Below are 19,304 nucleotides of genomic sequence, written 5' to 3'. Positions count from 1 at the left end.
ATATCCTCTCAGATTCGGCTCAAAAATGTGCCCTTAAGGGGCGCCTGGGTGGCTCAGTCGGTTGAGCGTCTACCTGCTCAGGTCATGATCTCGGGGTCCTGGGGTCAAGCCCCGAGTGAGGCTCCCTGCTCAGAGGGGAGTCTGCTTCTCCCTCTGCCTCTCCCCTCCCGCCGCTCATGCTCTTTCTCAAATAAAATCTTAAAGAAAAAAAGTGCCCTTGAGGTGGAATTAAATCTTTTCCTCCCTGCCCAGAGTCAACCTATCACCTCTGACCTACACGCATCCATAACACCTGGCACACGACCTTGCACCTTAAATTAGATTTAATGTGAGCCTCTCTCATCTCTCCACCCACTCACGCCCCGCTGTGAGCACCCTGAGGAAAGGGCCTGAGAGCTGTCTATCCTTGCCCTCACAACCCTCCTTCAACCCCTATGGGGCCTAGCCACCCAGCATTTATTCTGAGTTCGTTGAACAGAGTAGAAACAGGATGCACGAAGTCCCTAATCCAGAAGCAGACATCTCATGAACGCCCTGGAACGCACCCCGTAAGGGGCAGCTTCCCTGTCCGTCAACGTCCTCCTTCAGGCGCGGCCCCACCTCGGACAAACCCTACCAAGCGCCCGCAGCCCAGCTGAGCCGGCCCAGGAAGTCACATGATTCTCCAATCACATGATCCCATAAAAAAAGAGGGGGGAGGGTGGGAAGAGAGAGGAAGGGAGGGCAGGAAAGAGAATTGAGTAAGAAAAAAAAGCACAGCTTTCCAGGCTGGCCCCGCCTCTACGTCGACCAATAGCCAGTAGGAGCGCGGCAGCCCGGACACCTGGCCAATGGAAACTGAGGTGGGCGGGCCATCGCACTGTCAGGCCCTAGTCCGCGAGCTTCCCGGCGGAGGCTACCCAGCGGGCGCGGAGCCGGTCACAGGTAAGGAGGGCGGCCGTGCAGACCTCTCGCTTGCTCCAGGGGTTCGGCCGGGAGAACGCGAGGGCTTGAGGTTCCACCGGAGTTTCAGCCGGGAGGCAAGAGAAGACTGGCTTAGAGAAGCTCCTTTGGGGGTTCCCGAGGCACTGGAGGCAGTTTTACGGGGGGTGGGAGTCAGCAGTGATTGCAGTGACCCCCATCAGAAGGAGGCTTTCTCCCTCTCCAGCATCCCCGGAAGCTGCAGCCCCTTCCCCCAAAGCAGGGGCCACTCCATTCTCCAGCCGGCTTCCGATCGGCCCAGGTGCTGCTGCTGCTGGTGGTGGTGGGTGGTCCCCGGGGTGCCTGGGAGCGAGAGAGGCGCCCGCCCTGGTCCCGCAGCTCAGACGGCTGCGAGTGGGCTGGAGACCCTGCCCACCTCCAAGGCAGCGGGGACTAGGGAGTAGTGACCGAACGCCCGGGTTGTGTCTGGCTCTCCCTTACTTCCTCTCGTGGGGGGTGGGACCGGCCAACTTCCGCCTCTCCCCGCCACTTTTCCTGCTCACTCGCAGCTGAGTTCGCTCACCTTATGGGAATCTCTCCTGACGCTCGGAGTTGGGTGCTGCCACCTAGTGGAGGATGGCAGAGCTGGGGGCTTGAAGAGGCTCCTGTCCCTCTCTACTGTGGCAGTGTGGGGTGGGGGTGAGAGAGGCCGCCACTCAGAACCCTGCTGAAAGGAATTAGGCACCTTCTTCCCCCATCCTTGGTCCCAAGTGTGTGCGCCTCCGTACATTGGTATTCACTAGAAGCACACACTATACTCCCTAACCTTAGGATACCAAGGATGGAAAGTATGCATGAATAAGTCACTAGGGTGCCCCGTGGTCCCAGATTTGTGCAGAAAGGCACCCCTTCTGGCCTAAGCCCGGACAGCGGGACAGCCTATGGAGGGTTGAGGTTTGACTCCCAAGAAACAGGTGGGACCAGCCTTGCCTGGGAGCTGTTCCAGTAGAGGGGAGGGTGAAAGGGGCCAAGGTCCAGGACCAACTAGGCAGTGGCCTCCTGGAAATAGTCTTTGAGCTGGGAATGGGGCACTGAGGAGAGCCAGGTGAGGGGGAGAAGGATGCGAGTGACTGGGTGGGTGTAAGTCCTCGCCACACCTAGTGTCAATGTCCACACAGAGACTCATGGGGGAACTGAGGCCCAGAGACAGAGAGCAACTTTTGAGGCCCTTACCATCAGTGGTGGCGATTTGAGGACTGGCACCCAAGTGCAGTATCCCGGCAGCCCCTGAGCTTCTTGTTTCTGTCCCGCCTTGTCCACCTCCTCAGAAAATGCTTCTGTCTCAGGAAAAAAAAAAAAATGCTTCTGTCTCCCTCCTCTGCTTGGACCCCAGGCCTCCACTCTCCCGGGAGTTTGGGGTCCATTTCCGGGCACTGTCCATGGTGCCACTTTGTGACACGAGCCCAGGTCCAGTATGCTTTGGAGCCATCAAAGCCTGTCATCTCCATGACTGGATATATGACATGGGCATGTTACTTAACTTCTCTCAGCCTCAGTTTCCTCCTCTGAAAAGTAAAGGTATTACAACTACTTTGGATGATTGTTGCGAATAAAAAAGAAAATAGTATTGTAACTGGGCCAGGAGAGGCTCGACAAACATTACTGGTTTTGCCCCTCTAGGCAGGGTAACATCTCCTGGGCCCATCCCGTTGAACTAGTGGGGCTGTCTGAGCTTGGGGAGGAGTCATTTAGGAAGTGAGAGGCTACTTCCTACAGAACTTCATAATCGGTTCCTTCTGCTGGTGCAGCTGGGTGGGCGCATGTAGTCCTCATCATGGCTTCTGGGTAGGGGGAGAGGCAGGGGTTGGGGTTGGGGGTGGTATGTTTGGGGAGTCTGAAAGGGTCTGGTGGTGTTGGGGGGCCCTGAGAACACAGATGTCTCAAAGGCTGGCCCAGCCTGTGCATCCCTTCCCTGGGTGGTTTGGGGACAGTTGGGGGGAGGTGTGGCTGGCCTCTGGGGAAGGCAGCCCAGATTCCACTGGCTGCCACACTTCCCTTTTCACAACTTTCTCAACCCTCCCCCCTCAACAGGCCTTGGCAGGTGTGACCAGAGCATCAGCCGGGAGGCATCTGCAGGGGGCTGGCTGGGGAAGTGCAACCCCGTTTATTCATCAAGGGGGAACTCCCTCTCTGCTTCCCAGCCCAGTCCTCCCATGGCTCCTGAGACCTCACCCACTCCCTGGAGGTGACCCATGGCCCTACAGACCAGACCCACAAAACCTGCAAATTTTCCTTTCACACACTTACGTCTTTACACACTCACCCACAGAGACAGGCATTTGGCCACATTTTGGGGACACGAACTGACACCCGTACTTGTGTCAGTATTCATGCTCATCACTGTCCATGCGCTGGTGCACAAGTGAACACACATAGAGGAAGCTGAATCTTGGGCCCCACATCTTGCTTCCTGCCTGGACGAGGAGTTGTTGGCGAGGCTCAGGTGGTACCTGGCCCGGGTATGGGGGAGTGACTGGCCCCAGAATCGAGGGTTGTGTGGGCTTAAGCTAGTCTCCAAATGCCTCTTGGTATTTTGCAGGCAGACCATGTGGACCCTGGTGAGCTGGGTGGCCTTAGTGGCAGGGCTGGTGGCGGGAACCCAGTGCCCAGATGGTCAGTTCTGCCCTGTGGCCTGCTGCCTGGACCCAGGAGGAGCCAGCTTCAGCTGCTGCAGTCCCGTTCCGGTGAGTGTCCTGCAGCCCAGGCAGGACCTGGCAGCCTGGGACGTCCCGAAGGGGCATCTCAGCATGGCCAGAAGAGGGGACCAGGCTTGGGTCCTTCATTCTGTCGTCTCCTCTCGCTTTCCAGGGCCAGTGGCCCACAGTGCTGAGCAGGCAGCTGGGCAGCCCCTGCCAGGTAGATGCCCACTGCTCTCCTGGCTACTCCTGCCTCCTCACCATCTCGGGGACCTCCAGCTGCTGCCCGTTCCCAGAGGTGAGGGTGCCTTTAGCTCAGTGGAGGGGCTCAGGTCTGCATTTCGATGTTCCCCCCACTCACCCCAGGTCAAAGGGCCGAGCCAATGCAGGTGTCTCTGTGTCCCACAGGCCGTGTCGTGCGCCGATGGCCGCCACTGCTGCCCGCGGGGCTATCACTGCAGGGCTGACGGGCGGTCCTGCTCCCAAAGATCAGGTGCGGCAGGAGTGGAGGTGGATGGCAGGCAGGTGGACAGCATGTGGAGGCTGGACGGCCCAGGAGCCCAGCCAGCTGGGTGACCTGATTCCTGCCCTTGTGCCCTCATTCTTGTGGCATCTGTACTAAGCAACCCCTTTGCTCCAGACAGAGGGACAGCATGAGGCTGGGAAGGGGCAGGAGAGAATGCTGGACTCCAGGCCCCGAGCCAGGCATTGGGAGGGTGGAGAGAGGCCAGGCTGGGGTGGTTTAAGGCCACTGTAGTCAGTGGACGCCCCTGCCTTGTGCCATATCGCTGAGGCAAGGACTGGCTGGTGGGGAGAGTGGGTTAGGAGTGTCTAGGAGAACGCCGAGCCCTAGTGCCGGAACCCCAGTGTCCCCGGGAGCTGGGCCTGCAGCTCCTTGAGTGATGGGAGCGATGGCCTTCACTGACCTGGGTTGGCCGAATCCTGGGTCTTCCTGTCCGCAGATACCAACCCCTTGGGTGCCATCCAGTGCCCTGACAGCCAGTTTGAATGCCCCAACTCCTCCACGTGCTGCACTATGCTAGATGGCTCCTGGGGGTGCTGCCCCATGCCCCAGGTACGGGTTCGGGAAGCTGGGGGTGGGGGGGAGCAGCCAGGGCAGAGCAAGGGGCGGGAGGGGGCAAAGACAGAGGTCGGGAGCATCTCTCGTCAGGCTTCTTGCTGCGAAGACAAGGTGCACTGTTGCCCCCATGGGACCTCCTGCGACCTGGCTCATGCCCGCTGCCTCACGGCCACGGGCACCCACCCCCTGGCGAAGAAGGTCCCTGCACGGAGGAGTAACGGGGCAGGTAAGGCGGTGGGAGAGCATTAGGGTGTGGTTTGGAAGGGAGGCGAGGCCTCGTCTGGCTCCCAGCTGGGGGAAGAGTTCCTCAGGGCTGTGGCAGCCCCGCCTGCCTCTCTCCCCTTCCAGCGGTCCTGTGCCCCGATGGGCGGTCCCAGTGCCCTGATGGTTCTACCTGCTGTGAGCTGCCTAGTGGGAAGTATGGCTGCTGCCCCATGCCTAATGTGAGTGAGGGGCTGTGTGCTCACAGCTGGGGCCCGCACACCTACCTCCCAAGGACTCCAGGGGGTGGGGCTGGCCGGCAGGTTTGGGGGAGCCTGGCTGCTCGGGACTCATGCCACCCCCTAGTGGGGGATTGAGGCAGTGTCAGCTGTCGCCTGGCCACTCCCTGAGCTCCCCTGAGACCCAAAGTCCCAAAGACCATCCCCCACCCCCACCCCCATGCAGGCCATCTGCTGCTGGGACCACCTGTACTGTTGCCCCCAGGACACCGTGTGCGACCTAGTCCAGCGTAAGTGCCTCTCCCAGGAGAATGCTACGGACCTCCTCACCAAGCTGCCAGCACACACAGGTACCAGAGGCAGGCTACAGACTCCATTCCACCGGCTCTGTGTGCGGGAACTCTCCGCCGAATTGTTCCAGGAACAGATGCGGGGGTGGGGGACTGAGGGCCATATGGAGGGGACAGGGCAGATACAGCCCCCTCTCCTCCACACTGGTCATTGCCTTTGGATCACTGCTGGGGTGGCCTAAGGATACTGTCCATCCTCAGCATTTGGCCCTAGCTGTGGAGCCGGCCAAGGGTTGGGCTCCCCAGGGCACCCCACGGCCACTGCTGACCCGTCCTCTGTGCCTTTCTCACAGTGCAGGAGGTGAAGTGTGACATGGAGGTGAGCTGCCCAGACGGCTATACCTGCTGCCGCCTACAGTCGGGGGCCTGGGGCTGCTGCCCTTTCGCCCAGGTACCCAGGAGCGGTGGGTGGGCCGGACTGAGCAGAAAGCGGCAGCCAGCGAGGCCCCTGGGCCCACTGTCCCCTGTCCATCCACCCTAGGCTGTGTGCTGTGAGGATCATGTACACTGCTGCCCGGCTGGGTTTACATGTGACACAGCGAAGGGCACCTGTGAACAGAAGGCCCGCCAGATGCCCTGGATGGTGCAGGCCCCAGCCCACCTTCGCCTGCCGAACCCCCAGGCCATGGAGAACAATGTCCCCTGTGATAACATCACTAGTTGTCCCTCCTCCAATACCTGCTGTCCACTCGCATCTGGGGAATGGGGCTGCTGTCCTGCCCCAGAGGTGCGTGGGTGGGGGGAGAGTATGGGGGGGGGGCGTGACAGTGTCTTGGCCTGGGCAGGTGGTCAGACTTCTGTTGCTTTGCTCTTCTGTCCTCTGGCCCACAGGTGGCCCACCAGCTCGGTGAGGTTCATTCCCAGCTGGAGGAGCTGTGAGTGGGAGAGAGTCGGGATAGGCAGGGGCTCAGCTTTTCTGTCCCACATAGCAGCTTCCCAGACCATCCTGTGTGCCCCCCCCCCCCCCCAGGCTGTCTGCTGCTCAGACCACGAGCACTGCTGCCCCCATGGCTACACGTGCTTGGCTGATGGGCAGTGTCAGAGGGGAGGCGAGACAGTGACCGGACTGGAGAAGACACCTGCCCACCGGGCTTCACCGACCCGCCACAGAGACATAGGCTGTGACCAGCACACCAGCTGCCCCGTGGGGCAGACCTGCTGCCCCAGCGTGAGTGGGGGCTGGGCCTGCTGCCAGTTGCCTCACGTGAGTGCCGGCCTGCCTCCCTGGACAGGGGAGCCGAGTTTCTCCCCCCACCCCTGGGGGAGGAGGAGAGAGGTGAATGCCACCCTGTCCCTCCCAGGCTGTGTGCTGTGAGGACCGCCAGCACTGCTGCCCCGCTGGGTACACGTGCAACGTGAAGGCCCGAACCTGCGAGAAGGAGGCCAACTCGGCCCACCTGGCCACCAGCCTGGCCCGTGGCCCTCGTGTGGGTGTGGGGAACGTGGAGTGTGGGGCAGGGCACTTTTGCCACGATAACCAGACCTGCTGCCGCAATAGCCAAGGGGGCTGGGCCTGCTGTCCCTATACCCAGGTGAGTGCCCCCGCCCCAGGCTTGGTGGGTATCCATGGGAGCCAGGCCCTGCAGTGGCCCAACTCTGACTTCCCCGCCCCACCCCCGGCCATCTAGGGTGTCTGTTGTGCGGATCGGCGTCACTGCTGCCCGGCTGGCTTCCGATGCAGGGCCAGGGGCACCAAGTGTCTGCAGAGGGAAAGCCTGCGCTGGGACATGCCGTTGAGGGACGCAGCCCCGGGACAGCTGCTGTGAGGCGAGACTAAGGACTGAAGACAGTCTGCAGCCCTCCGGACCCTGCTTGGAGGGTCCCCACTGCTCAGGCCTTCCCAGCACCTCTCCCCCACCAAATTCTGGAGTCCCCATTCTGATCCCCCCCTCAATCATGGGAGGTGGGGCCTCAATCTAAGGCCTTCCCTGTCTCAAGGGAGGCTGTGGCAAAAGCCACATTACGAGCTGCCATCCCCTCCCCCAATTGCCGTGGACCCTGTGGCCAGGTGCTCTTCCCTATCCACAGGCGTGCGCGCGCGCGTGTGTGTGTGTGTGTGTCTGCGTGTGCTGCAGTAAAGTTTGTACACTTTCTTAACAGTGTCTGATTTGGCCACCCTGCCTGCCCCCCCACCCCGGAGCAAGGGCCCCCATCCAGTGTCCACATTCCCCAACCCCACAGAGAGGCACACGCGGAGTTAATCTCACCAGTTTTATATTTGCTGTTGCCCACAGCAATCCCATCACATGATCCCCTAGTCCCCAGAGCCGCCCCAGCCACCAGAGGTGGGCTAGTCAGCAAGCAGCACCCCCTCCCCTCCCGGGGGGGGGTCCCCAGAGAAGGCCCCCTCCCTTCCCAGCCCTCACACTAGCAGCTGAGGCCCAGTCGCCCCTCCTGCTTTCCCACAATAGATCTTTCTATGTACAGCCGCGTTTATAGAGGCACTGCTTCCCCCCACCCCCAGCCCTCCTTCCCCAGCCCCTCCCAATGGGGGTCTGGACCCCTCCCACCTCCCTCTCGGAGGCCGACACGGGTCCCTCACGGGTCCCTCCCGAGACATTACCCAGCACATAACACCGGACAGCTCCGCAGGCCCTGGGCCCCTCTCCAGGCGGGGGGTGCGGGGGCTAGGGGGTAAGGGCGCTGGCCCCCGCGACTCCCCGGGGCGCGCGCACCCTGGGGGCGGGGGCCGACGGGGAGGGGGCGGTGCCAGGCCGGGCGGGGGCGCTACTTGACGTTGAACACCATAAGCGGCCGCTCCTCCCGCCGCTGCCACGGGCTCTTCTTGTCGCCCGTCTCGTCGCCCACCTCCGCCCCCAGCTCGTCCTCCGGGCTGGTGAGCGAGTCGCGCCGCAGCTCGCTAGCGCTGCTGCGGGAACTGTCCCCGCGGCTGCGGCCCCGACCCCGGGGTACCGTGGCCGCCCGGCCCTCGGGCGCCGCCACTTCGTCCAGCAGCGGCGTCAGCGAGTTGTCCTCGGGGGAGCAGAGGCCCGTGCGGCTCTCGCTGCTGCTCGGCTCCGTGTCCTCGCTGAGCGCCAGGCGCGGGGGCGCGGGCGGCGGGGGCGGCGGGGGTGGCGGCGGGGCGGCCGGCGGGGCGCGCTCCCGCTCCTCGCGCAGGGGCCGCCGGCGCGCGGGCCGCGCCTCGTGCACGTCGACGCCCGAGTCCAGGCTGGCGTCGGTGCTGCGGCCGCCCCCGCCCGCCTGCAGGTCGATGTAGGAGTGGCGCACTTGCGAGTTGGAGCGCCCGTCCAGGGACACGAACCAGGCGCGCGGGTGAGGCTTCACGCCCAGTTCGAGCAGCTTCTTCTCGGTCAGCGCCTGCAGCTCCCCGTTGAGCTGCGCCATGGTAGACTCATTGAACAGCACCGGGATGGTGACCGAGCCGCTGACCGGCGCCGAGCGCCCGCCCCCCCAGCCCTCGCCGCCGCCGGCGCCGCCCTCGCCGCCCGCGCCCGAGTGGCCCTGCATCAGCGGGCGCTGGGGGTCGGCCGGGGGGAAAGGGCGCGCGGGGCCGGGGCCCGTGCTCTCGGGCGGGGCTGGCTCGTCGCCCGCTCCCGCGGCGCCCGCCTCGCCGCCAAGGCGCACGTAGTGCGCGGGGATCACCAGGGTGGGCATGACGTTGCGGTAGACACTGTCCTTGAGGTGGTCGATGGAGCCGCAGAAGATGAGCTGCCCGGCCTGGCTGAGCGACGGCGGCCGCGCCAGCTGGTCCACCGACTGCGACAGCAGGAAGTCGGGGGGTTTGCTCTCGGCCGCCCCCTTGTGGCCCAGGTAGTGCTCGAAGGGCGGCGGCGGCGAGGGCGGCTCCTGCAGGAAGGCCGGGGTCGCCGAGGCCCCCCGCCGGTACTCCTCCAGGCCTGGCTCCAGCCCGCCGGGACCCTCAACGGAGCGGGCGCCCTTCAGACCCGCGCCCTCGCCCCCGCGGGCGCCCCCAGGCTCGGCGGCCGGACGGCTGGCCGAGCGCGGCTTGGCGCGGAAGAAGTCGTCCCGGGAGGCGGCCAAGTCCCGGGAGCTGGAGAAGGCGGAGTGCAGGGGGCCTGGGGGCGGGGCCTCAGGGTCTCCCGACGGGGCGGGCTCCAAGGGTCCCCCACATATGAGGTGGAGCTGGGACATCGAGGTGGCCTGGTCTCGTTTGTTACCGTCAGCGGGCCCGGACAGCTGCAGCTTGCGGTGCTGTTGCCTCGGCTTCAGGCAGCGTCTCCTGGAAGGTGTTGGGGGGGTGGGGGGGAAGCGACCGGGACCTCAGGAAAGCGTGGGGGGCCTGAGCAGCTCCCTAACCCCGCAGTGCCAAGACGAAGAATGGAAGTTGTTTGGAGGGGTGGGGAGAATGCCTGGGATCGGAAGAAATGTTGGGGAGAGGTCTGTGTAAAGAGCTTGAGTGTCTGTGGGAGGGCCAGCCAGCAGCTGAGCCCGTTTGGGTCCCCCTGAGGGGAGCTGCACTCCTTCGCTCGTAGGAGGAGCTCTGAGAACCTGGGAGGAGAACGTCCAGCCTGGGGTCCCCTGGAGGGGCCTGGCCCGTAGGTCCTGCCTCCTCTCCCCCCACTACTCGTCAGCCACCAGTCTCGCGGGTGCATTTGCTGCCCTTTCCTGTCAGTGCCTTGAAGACCGGAATTGTACTTTATGCTTCTCTGGGACCGGAGCGCCCAGCCCCACGGCGGGCAGAGGGCAGGCCTCAGTCTGCAGGGGATGAGCGAGGTTGGCCGAGTGGGAGGCACTCACCGGCAGTAATAGATGAGCAGGCACAACAGAATGAGCACGAGCAGGGCCAGGGCTGCCAGGATGGTGAGCAGGAAGATGGTGTGGTAGGTGCCAATGTCCTGGATGCCCGATGTGATGGTGACCAGTCCTGTGCCAGGCAAGGGCTTAGCTTTCCAGGCGTCGCTGCCCTTCCTGCCTTTCAGGAGTCCACACTCCCAGCCTCCCCTTCCCCCACTGCTCCCGGTCGCAGGCTGTCCCCCTGTGTCTCACCAGCGGTGGGGGAAGCCATGGCAGCTGCCCAGTACCCCAGCTGGGGGCAGACGAAGGTCCAGTAGAGCTGCCGGCCTTCCTTTCGGATCACACCAGTGCCGTTGCGTACCCACAGCCCTGGGAGAGGCAGGAGTTTCATGAAACCCAATTAACCCCTGACTCCCCATCTAAGACCCACCTGCTTTCCCCAAACTCCAGCAGCTGCAGCTGCTTGAAGCACTCACCACTCTTGGGGTCGAACCTCCAGGCTGGAATGCTGGTGCCTGCAGTGAGGGCACGAGGCTCTGAGGGCACAGGCAGGGACAGGTGAATGGGGCCCGAGAGTGGCACTTCTGTCCCATTACCCGTCAGCAGGTGCACGCTCACGGCAGCCAGGGGTATCAGCTCTAGCCAGGAGCCATTGCCTGGGGGGGAAGGAGACACGGGCTGAGGGCTAAATCCTGGTGATGGGGGGGGGAACGTCCCTTCCATGCTGGACCCACAGCGTACCTGAGCCGGAGGCCTCAGTGCCCAGGAAGGTAGGGAAAGCGCGCATTTCCTGCTGGGTGCTGGCAGGTGTGAGCGAGGCCCAGAGCTGGCTGTAGGTGGAGCTGACGGGCAGGCGGGCGGCGCGGCGCTGGAACTGCACCCAGGGCTGGGAGCGGGCGCCTGGATGGAGAGGGGGCTGCTGTGGCTTGGCCGGGGACAGGCTTCCCCAGGGACCAGAGCAGAAGGCAGGTATTTGAGGAGAAGGGAGCCATTGGGTCAGGCCACTTGGGAAGGTCAGGGAGGGTGGTGACTTGGGGAAAGAACTGCATTCATAGAATGTTAACATGGAAAGGACTTGGACCTGAAATCTGGTCCTGGCTGTGCGACCCTGAGCAAGTTCCCTGCTCTCTCTGAAACACCGTTTCCTTATTAACCTATAAAATGATGAGGTTCGGGTCCTCAAACTATTACTGTTGCCTACTGTGTGGAGGGCACTGTGTTAGGTGTTGGAGATACAAAGGTGAATAAGACACAGTCCACAGTTCCCTGCCTTCAGGTTCACAGTCTTGTGCAGGGCTGTCCATTTTGGTACCCATTAGAACTTTCTGCTGTGTTGGATGGAAATGTTCTCTCTCTGTGCTGCCCATTACAGTACCCACTATGCACCTGTGGCTGTTAAGCACTTGAAAGGTGGCTAGTGTGACTCAGAAACTGGATTTTTGATTTTTCAAAACTTAACGAACTTGGGCACCTGGGTGGCTCAGTCATTAAGCCCATTCGGCTCAGGTCATGGTCTCAGGGTCCTGGGATCGAGTCCCGCATCGGGCTCCCTGCTCTGCAGGAAGCCTGCTTCTCCCTCTCCCGCTCCCCCTGCTTGTGTTCCTGCTCTCGCTGTGTCTCTCTCTGTCAAATGAATAAATAAAAAAATCTTAAAAAAAAATTAACGAACTTTTATGTAAGTGGCCACATGTTGCTAGTGGTTACTGCATGACACAGCTTAGGCCGTGTGTGTGTCTGTCTGTCTTGGGGTGGAGGGCGCTTACAAACAGAATTCCAATACAATATGGTAGTAGCTAACATTTATTAAACTGGACACCATTCTAAGGCTTCCTGTGTTAACCCCTGTAATTAGTACAACAGCCCCTGAACTAGGTGTTTTCATTATCAGTCCTGTTGCACACATGAAGAAATGGAGTCTGGAGTTTAGTGACTTGCCCAAGGGCTCAATCCTGGAGCCCGACCAAAGCGCAGGAAGTGTGGTGCCGGCCCAACTTCTAAACCCCTTTCCATCCTACCTTGCTATTAAAAAAGCAGGGCGCAAAGGGCTCTTGGCCCACCCAGCTGGGGAAGGCCCTGTGAAGCCTTGCAGGATGAGTAAGACTCCAGCCGGAAAGAAGGTGCAAAGGAACCTCCAGCAGAACAGATGATAGGCCCAGAGGCACAGGGCAGCACGCTGGCCCACGGACACAGGTGACTGAGTGGCATGCAGGCCCCACGGGGCGTACTCAGCTTTGTGAAGGACTCTAGGCTTTACTTTGAAAGCAGTGGGCGCCATGGGAGGGTCGTAAGCCAGGGGCAACAAAGGGATCATTTGGCATTTTATTTTATTATTTATTTATTACTATTTTTTAAAGTGGGCTCCATGTCCCAAAGTGGGGCTTGAACTCATGAGATCAAGAGTTGCAGGCTAGGGATGTCTGGGTGGCTCAGTCGTTAGGCGTCTGCCTTCGGCTCAGGTCATGGTCCCAGGGTCCTGGGATGGAGCCCCACATCAGCTCCCTGCTCGGCGGGGGTCCTGCTTCTCCCTCCCCCTACTTCCCCTGCTTGTGTTCCCTCTCTCGCTGTTTCTTTCTCTGTCAAATAAAATCTTAAAAAAAAAAAAAAAAAGTTGCATGCTCTACTGACTGAGCCAGCCAGGCCCCCTCACTTGGCATTTTAGAAACCTCCAAAGACAGTTTAGAAGCCTCTGGTTCAGGATCAGGGAGATGATGAGCAAACCAGCATCTTGGAGACAAGGGCTCAAGCTAAGAATATAAACTGGGGAGGTGGGTTCTCTCTCTCCAAAACCCACTGTGGCTCCCTAGTACGAGCCAGATCAACCAGTCTGCACCAGGCACCTCTCCTGCAGAGCCAGTCTGGCACATCCCCTGCACCCTCACTGTCCCCTTCTGCCCCTGCATCTGGATTCCTCTCCAGTGAAGGTGCCTTTGCTCCCCCTTTAACTCTCGCGCCCACACGGTCCCCTAGCTCCCTTCCCCAAATTCTCTTGCCCTGCTACACTCACAGGTTAGGGTTGTTTCAATGCTTAAGACCACTGCCCTCTACTCCACGGCTCTGCCTGCTTTGTAATTAGTTCAGGGTTGGCAGTGATCTGTCTGTCTTCCTATTTGTCCATGAACTCCACAAGACAGGGAACGGGTCTGCTCTACCTTCCCATTGTTTGCCAGCACCAGACACGTTGCCTGGTGCGGCACAGGCGCCACAGTGAGGATTGGTTGGGTGAGACTGAAGCCATGAGTAGACCCTGTGGGATTGCTCCACGCCTTGCCCTTGAGTTGCTCAGTTCCTATGGAATGACCCTCTCGTGGCCTTCTAACATAGCCAGGCACCCAGTAGGTGCACAAGAAGTATGTGTAGGGGCGCCTGGGTGGCTCAGTCAGTTAAGCGACTGCCTTCGGCTCAGGTCATGATCCCAGGGTCCTGGGATCGAGCCCCGCATCGGGCTCCCTGCTCCGCGGGAAGCCTGCTTCTCCCTCTCCCACTCCCCCTGCTTGTGTTCCCTCTCTCGCTGTCTCTCTCTCTGTCAAATAAATAAATAAAATCTTAAAAAAAAAAAAAAGAAGTATGTGTAGATCCACTGATGAAACAGGTGGCAGGGAGTAGGAATTCTAATGGTAGGAGTAGAGGGAGAATAGAAACCACGAGAAGCCCCAATAACAATAAACATTTATTGACCACCTTCTGTGCTGTTTTTTGCATGCTTGATATTTAATCCTTACTTCATTTTGATGATATAGATACTATCAATATCCACATCTTACAGATGAACAAACTAAGGCTCAGAGAGGTTAAGTGACTTGCTCAAGGGCACCCAGCACTAATCGTAGAAGAGCGGAGCTCTCTATACCCAGGTCACGGGGAAGGAAGAGGAGTGGGCATGAGGTGGGGGGGAAAAGAGGAGCCTTACCAGGGGAGCCCAAAAGGATGTGCACCAGGTCCTCATAGAGGATGAGGGTGGCCGGCCGCTCCGGGAGCAGGTAGAGGCTGACTGACGCATACACTGTGGGAGGGGTGACCCATCCGTCAGCTCCAGAGAAAGCTCCTCCCCACCCCCCGCCAACCCCAGGGCACTCCCTCCATCTGAATCCCGGTGACTTCATCCTCCTTCAGCCCCCTCTGCGTACCCCAGCCCGGGCAGCAGCTGCTAGAAAGCCTGCCCCCTCCACCCCCAAGGACTATTTTGGGAAGGGGCTGATGGGGTCAGCTGCTGCCCCCCCCTCCACCTGCCCCTGCACTCACAGGGCAGCTTGTCAACACGCCAGGGCACAGAGTTGGTGAGGAAGCCAGGGCGGGCAGCAGTGACCAGCACCCAGGTGCCCAAGCGGTAACTGAGGGGCAGTATGGCCACACCCTCTGAGTCCGTGGTACCCGCGGCCAGCAGCATCCGGTTCCCAAACACATCCACGGAGGCCCGGGCCAAGGGCACCAGCTCCCCGCTCACATACACCTGCACCTTGATCAGGATCTCTGTGGGCAAGATGGGGTGAGGAGAGTGAGGGGGGTGAGAGAACTGGGGGGGAGTCCCGAGATCAGAGGAGGAGGCTATGGGTTGGGAGCGGTTTGGGGGCCCAGGCTAGACAAGGCTTTATAAGGGTCAGCATTGATAGGGTCCTCATTTAAACCCCACATCAGCCCGTGAGACAGGTGGTGCTACTACCGCATTTCAAGTCTGACACATGCACTTTTCCACATTTTTACATTTCTGAACTCAGATTATGCCTCTAATTGATGTCATCGTCATGATTAGCAGTATTTTTTTCTTTTCTTATTGGCACATGAAATAATGGTGCATTGCGGGGCGCCTGGGTGGCTCAGTTGGTTAAGCGACTGCCTTCGGCTCAGGTCATGATCCTGGAGTCCCGGGATCGAGTCCCACATCGGGCTCCCTGCTCAGCGGGGAGTCTGCTTCTCCCTCTGACCCTCCCCCCTCTCATGTGCTCTCTCTCTCTCTCTCTCTCTCTCATTCTTGCTCTCTCAAATAAAGAAATAAAATCTTAAAAAAAACTTTAAAAAAAGAAATAATGGTGCATCTTTATAGTCAACGATGTATTAGACTCCATAAAATATGCTCTTAAGCCCATTTTACAGATAAAGAAGCTGAGGCTCAAAGAGTTTAGATACTTGCACTGCAGTTAAGGGGGAGACCTGGGATCCAAACCTGGGAGTCTGCCCCTAGATGCAAATTCTTAACCACTGGACCCCATGGGGCTGGTGTCAGGGAGGGGAGAGGGAAGAGGGCAGAAAAAGGAGGAATAAGCGGAGGACCAGGACCAAGGGTCTACAGGTGGAGAGGAGAGGGGTCAGGATTCAGCCAATGAGAAGGGTTGCCAGGGGGGCTGGGTCAGAGTTTGGGTTCTGAAGAAAAAGCTGAGCAGGGGACGCTAGGGAGATGGTCTTCCCCCTTATTCATCCTCTTCCCAGAATCCTTTGCACAAGCCTGTTTCCTTTCAGATTTAGGGACTCACCCCAACCCCTAAGCCCAAACAAGTACCTCCTGACCCCTCCCCCTCGCAAGTACTGCCCGCCCCCTCCCAGCTGGTCAGCTACAAGTCAGTCACCATGGCAACGCCCTCATTCCTCCCAGGAGATGGGCAGGGAGCTGGGGCCCTGGCAAGGGGGAAGGAGATCTGGGGGGGCCGACCCAGGCCCAAGGGAAACTGGTGTGGAGACGGCTGGGAAGTCCAGCCGCCTCTGCCCCTGGTCCTAGGAGAGCTTGGCCAGGATGGGCCTGCAGGTGTCCTGAGCTCAGATGTGGTGACCGGGAAGGGACCGGGCCTGGAGTTGTTCTCATGGATTCCCTAGGCAGCCTCTCTGATCCATAGTACCATCTACCTCTTCCCACTCAGCATGGCCCCTCCCTCAAGAACCTGCCTCACCCCTACCTTGCTGCTAATAATGGAAGTAGGTGTCCATGCCTAGAAAGGTACAGAGGCCTCAGTGCAGGGCCCAGAGGCAGGTGGGAACACAAACCTAGGGGAGTCCAGGTACAGAAAGAGCCTGAAGCTCAGGGCAGCAAGGCATGGGGAGGTCATGGGGGCTCATGCGTGGAGCCTGACACTCAACAGTGACAGGTGTCTTATCTCAGGCTTCCAACCGCCACGCCTGGCCCTGGCATCCCATCCAGCTGTTCGCCTGAACCCACTTCCCTCACCCCTCCCAGGCCAAAGCCCAACTTGGCAGGGTGGGTGCACACACTTGATTCTTTCCTACTCTCTGGTTTTCCCAGGAGCTGGCAATCTTCCTGCCCCTCCTCCACCACTACCCAGGAGGAATTCTGAGAAGCTAGAGGGGCCTGGCTACTCCCCACCCCTACCCAGGCTAGGAGCAGCTGGATGGAGCAGCTGGGAAGAGGGGACCCAGGAGTCTGGAATATGGTCATTTGAAGGAATGCCTTGGGTTCAAGGGCCAAAGCCTCAAAAGAGGGGAGGGGGCCCAAGGAACCATACAGGGTGGGCAGGTGCCTAGCAGATTCTTTCCCCCTTCCCCTCAACCTGGGCTCTCAGCCAGTGGCCTGGCAGAGCCCCCTATCCTGGCTCTATTTCAGCTAATTCCCTGGGCCCCCTCCCCTGGGGTATAGGACTTGAAGGAAAGGCTTTTTGAGAAACCAGGGCCCCTTCCTACCCATCAAAGCGTCCTCTCCTCCCGCAGAGAGCAGGGAAGACTGAGGCCAGAAGGTGAGCCTTCCCCATTTCTCAAGCCTGACATTCCATACTGTATCCGCCTCTCCTAGCTTCAGCTCTGCCTCATTCCAGGAGGAAATCCGACCCCCTCCCTTCATCCGGACCCCACTTCCCACAACCAGACACCCCCCCCACCCTGCTTTTCCTGTCAGCTCCTCGGTGGAGAGATGAGGAGTGGAGAGCGCGGTTTCAGGCAGGGATGGGGCCCAGAGGCGATAGAGGGAAGAGTAACTGGGGTGGTGGGGCAGGAGGCTGGAAGGTGGGCGCAGGGCTGGAGTGGGCGGAGGCCCCCGGGAAGCCAGGCGTCGGCAGGGAGTCATGGTCTAGCTCTCCCACCCTCTCCCACTGCGGGAACCCACCCCACCCCCACCTCACACACCCACCTGGACCCGTGAGGCGCCGGGAGGCTCTCCTTCACCGCTATGGAGAGGTTAGATGAGGAGGGGGTGATCTGGGGACGGGCTGGGGATAGGAGTGGCCGGAGGTCTGCTGGACGGGGACCCAGGCACCTGCCCTCCCAGCCGGCACAGCCCACAGCCAGCTAGTCAGCTTAGCATGGCTCCGCCACCACAGCCCTGCCATGCGCTTTGGCTGGGAATCACCACGCACCCCTTTTTCCAGACCCCCCCAAAGTGCAGCCCCTCCCTCCTCAAGGGCTGACAGCGTTTCTTTGGTACACCCCCAATTCTGAATCCGGGGGTCCGGCCGGGGGCTGTCCGCCCACCGCCTCACCCACTCCCCCTCCTCCCCTCCCCCCCCTTCCAGCCCAGCTCCAAGCGCCCAGCCCCGGTCCGGGTCCAAGGTGGCAGCCAATGCTTGCGCCCCCACCCAGCCCGAGTCGGGAGCGAGGAGCCCGCAGGGGGCTGCGGAGCGGGCGCCCGCCCCAGCCCGCCCCTGGGCGGGTGTCTTCGGTAGACAATGGCTCAGGCAGCAGCGCCTCGCGGACCAGGAGAGAGAAAAACAAGGCGAGAGGGGGCGGCGGCGCGGAACCCGGGGACCCCCGCTCTCCCCATTGTGTCTTCCCGAGACCCCCGCCCCGGCAGTCGCCCTCTCCCTCCCTCCTCTCCCCGGTAAGCGCCGACCCGAAGTCGCCGGGCTCCCCCCACCCAAACCCAGGGAACAGAGTACCCCCCAATTCGCGAGCGCCACGAAGAGGGGGCTGGCGGGCGGGGGCCCGATCGAGGGGGCGCAGGCCCGTGATCGCTGCCCCTCCTGGCCGAGACTCACCCTGCGGGCTGGGGGGCTCCGGCGGCGACTTGCCGGGAGCCCGGGAGGCGCCGCCGAGCAGCAGCCCCAGCAGCGGCAGCAGCCGCGCGAGGACGCTGGGGCCACTCGGCGGCGGCATCGCGGGGCTCGGCCGGGCCCTAGCGGCCCATGGCTCCCGCCCGGCCCCGCTCGGCCGGCCCCGCTCAGCCCCGGCTCTGCGCCGCGCCGCGCCGCGCCGCGCCGCTCGGGCTCCCGCTCTGGCTGCGGCGGCCGCTCAGCGCGATTGTCTCCGCCCGGAGCCGCCGCCAGCGCCCCCTGCAGGCGGCGCCCCACCCCCGCGGACCTCCGGGCGCCGCCCCCTCACCTCCCGGCTCCGCGCGCCGCCCGCCGGCCCTGCCCGCCCTCGGCCCACCCTGCAGCCCCCAGACCCGAGCTGCAAGGGAGTGCGACGGAGAGGGTCCAATCACCCGGCTTCTTGGAGGTCCAGAGCCCTCGAAATTTGGTGCAAAATCTGGGAGGGAGGAAAGGCTACTGCTTACAACACAAAGAGTAGTACGGTCATGAGGGTCTCCAGAAAGTGTAGGAACTGCCCTATCGGCACAAACACCCACGCAGTGGGGAATCGGTCAGTCCCAGTCTAGCTTCTGCCTCTTGAGCTGAGAGCAAGTTACTTCGCCTTCTGGTCCTGGGCCTTCCTTTCAAGTGAGAATTGTAATAATCCCTACCTCGTGGCGCTGTTGTTAACAACGATTAAATGAGATAACGATATAAAGGATCTTGCGTATGCTTGACAGGAGCAGGGGCGCGTTCGATGGTGCTGGTGTTGGCCCAGGATGAGGCGGAGGCTCACCTCCGCTCAGGTAATAAGATCCATTGTTGGACGGTCATAATGCTTGGGAATTTCTTCTAGAGATGCGAGTGGCCTTTCCCTCTCACTGAGAATCACCATTCGGTCCTACTTGTTCTGGTTCCTGAATGGCAGTCTTTTCCTTCTTCCTCAGCCACTAAACCCCCCTTTTGAAGCCTGACCTAGGCCCAGCCAAGCTTGCTTTCTTTTTTTTTTTAAGATTTTATTTATTTATTTATTTGAGAGAGAAAGAGAGAGAGTGCACGAGAGGGGGTAGGGTCAGAGGGAGAAGCAGACTCCCCACGGAGCAGGGAGCCAGATGCGGGACTCGATCCTGGGACTCCAGGACCATGACCCGAGCCGAAGGCAGCCGCTCAACCAACTGAGC

General features: G+C 61.0%; 2 protein-coding genes across 4 annotated transcripts; one reads left to right on the top strand and one right to left on the bottom strand.

Moving 5' to 3' along the window:
* The first annotated feature begins 850 nt into the window (after window positions 1–850).
* Window positions 851–7,560, top strand: GRN (granulin precursor). Of its 3 annotated transcripts, XM_088028241.1 has the most exons (14): window positions 908–924; window positions 3,230–3,403; window positions 3,500–3,644; window positions 3,769–3,894; window positions 4,005–4,089; window positions 4,559–4,671; window positions 4,768–4,903; window positions 5,026–5,120; window positions 5,344–5,467; window positions 5,761–5,858; window positions 5,949–6,194; window positions 6,438–6,671; window positions 6,769–6,999; window positions 7,096–7,560. In XM_088028241.1, the coding sequence occupies exons 3-14, from the start codon at window positions 3,507–3,509 to the stop codon at window positions 7,231–7,233; spliced, it is 1,764 nt and encodes a 587-aa protein (XP_087884367.1). In that variant the 5' UTR covers window positions 908–924; window positions 3,230–3,403; window positions 3,500–3,506; the 3' UTR covers window positions 7,234–7,560. The 3 variants fall into 3 exon arrangements, with proteins under 3 accessions (XP_027948529.1, XP_087884367.1, XP_027948528.1); XM_028092728.2 differs by lacking the exon at window positions 3,230–3,403 and having other exon boundaries at window positions 851–924; XM_028092727.2 differs by lacking the exons at window positions 908–924; window positions 3,230–3,403 and having other exon boundaries at window positions 5,383–5,467.
* A 634-nt stretch (window positions 7,561–8,194) lies between these two features.
* Window positions 8,195–18,208, bottom strand: FAM171A2 (family with sequence similarity 171 member A2). The gene is made up of 8 exons (XM_028092834.1): window positions 18,091–18,208; window positions 14,423–14,650; window positions 14,091–14,183; window positions 10,925–11,083; window positions 10,660–10,839; window positions 10,436–10,552; window positions 10,187–10,313; window positions 8,195–9,668 (listed from the first exon to the last, which is right to left on the bottom strand). Exons 1-8 carry the CDS (start codon window positions 18,206–18,208, stop codon window positions 8,195–8,197), a joined length of 2,496 nt encoding a protein of 831 aa, XP_027948635.1.
* Between the last annotated feature and the right edge of the window lie 1,096 nt (window positions 18,209–19,304).

This window comes from Eumetopias jubatus, unplaced genomic scaffold, assembly GCF_037043125.1.
Source record: "Eumetopias jubatus isolate StellerSeaLion01/CBP00866 unplaced genomic scaffold, mEumJub1_p1.0 scaffold_10, whole genome shotgun sequence".
In the NCBI taxonomy this organism is placed as follows: Eukaryota; Metazoa; Chordata; class Mammalia; order Carnivora; family Otariidae; genus Eumetopias; species Eumetopias jubatus.
Note: the sequence above shows the minus strand (reverse complement) of the source record. Positions and strands in the feature narration are given on the sequence as shown.

Bases quoted from the DNA above. Each gene is read 5' to 3' on its own strand.
- GRN (XM_028092728.2), top strand. From the start codon at position 3,507: ATGTGGACCCTGGTGAGCTGGGTGGCCTTAGTGGCAGGGCTGGTGGCG. The intron at 5,121-5,343 runs GTGAGTGAGGGG...ACCCCCATGCAG, and splicing joins GCTGCTGCCCCATGCCTAAT to GCCATCTGCTGCTGGGACCA. The intron at 6,195-6,437 runs GTGCGTGGGTGG...CCCCCCCCCCAG, and splicing joins GCTGCTGTCCTGCCCCAGAG to GCTGTCTGCTGCTCAGACCA.
- FAM171A2 (XM_028092834.1), bottom strand. From the start codon at position 18,208: ATGCCGCCGCCGAGTGGCCCCAGCGTCCTCGCGCGGCTGCTGCCGCTG. The intron at 10,840-10,924 runs GTACGCTGTGGG...CTTCCCCCCCAG, and splicing joins CACTGAGGCCTCCGGCTCAG to GCAATGGCTCCTGGCTAGAG. The intron at 9,669-10,186 runs GTGAGTGCCTCC...AACACCTTCCAG, and splicing joins CTGCTCATCTATTACTGCCG to GAGACGCTGCCTGAAGCCGA.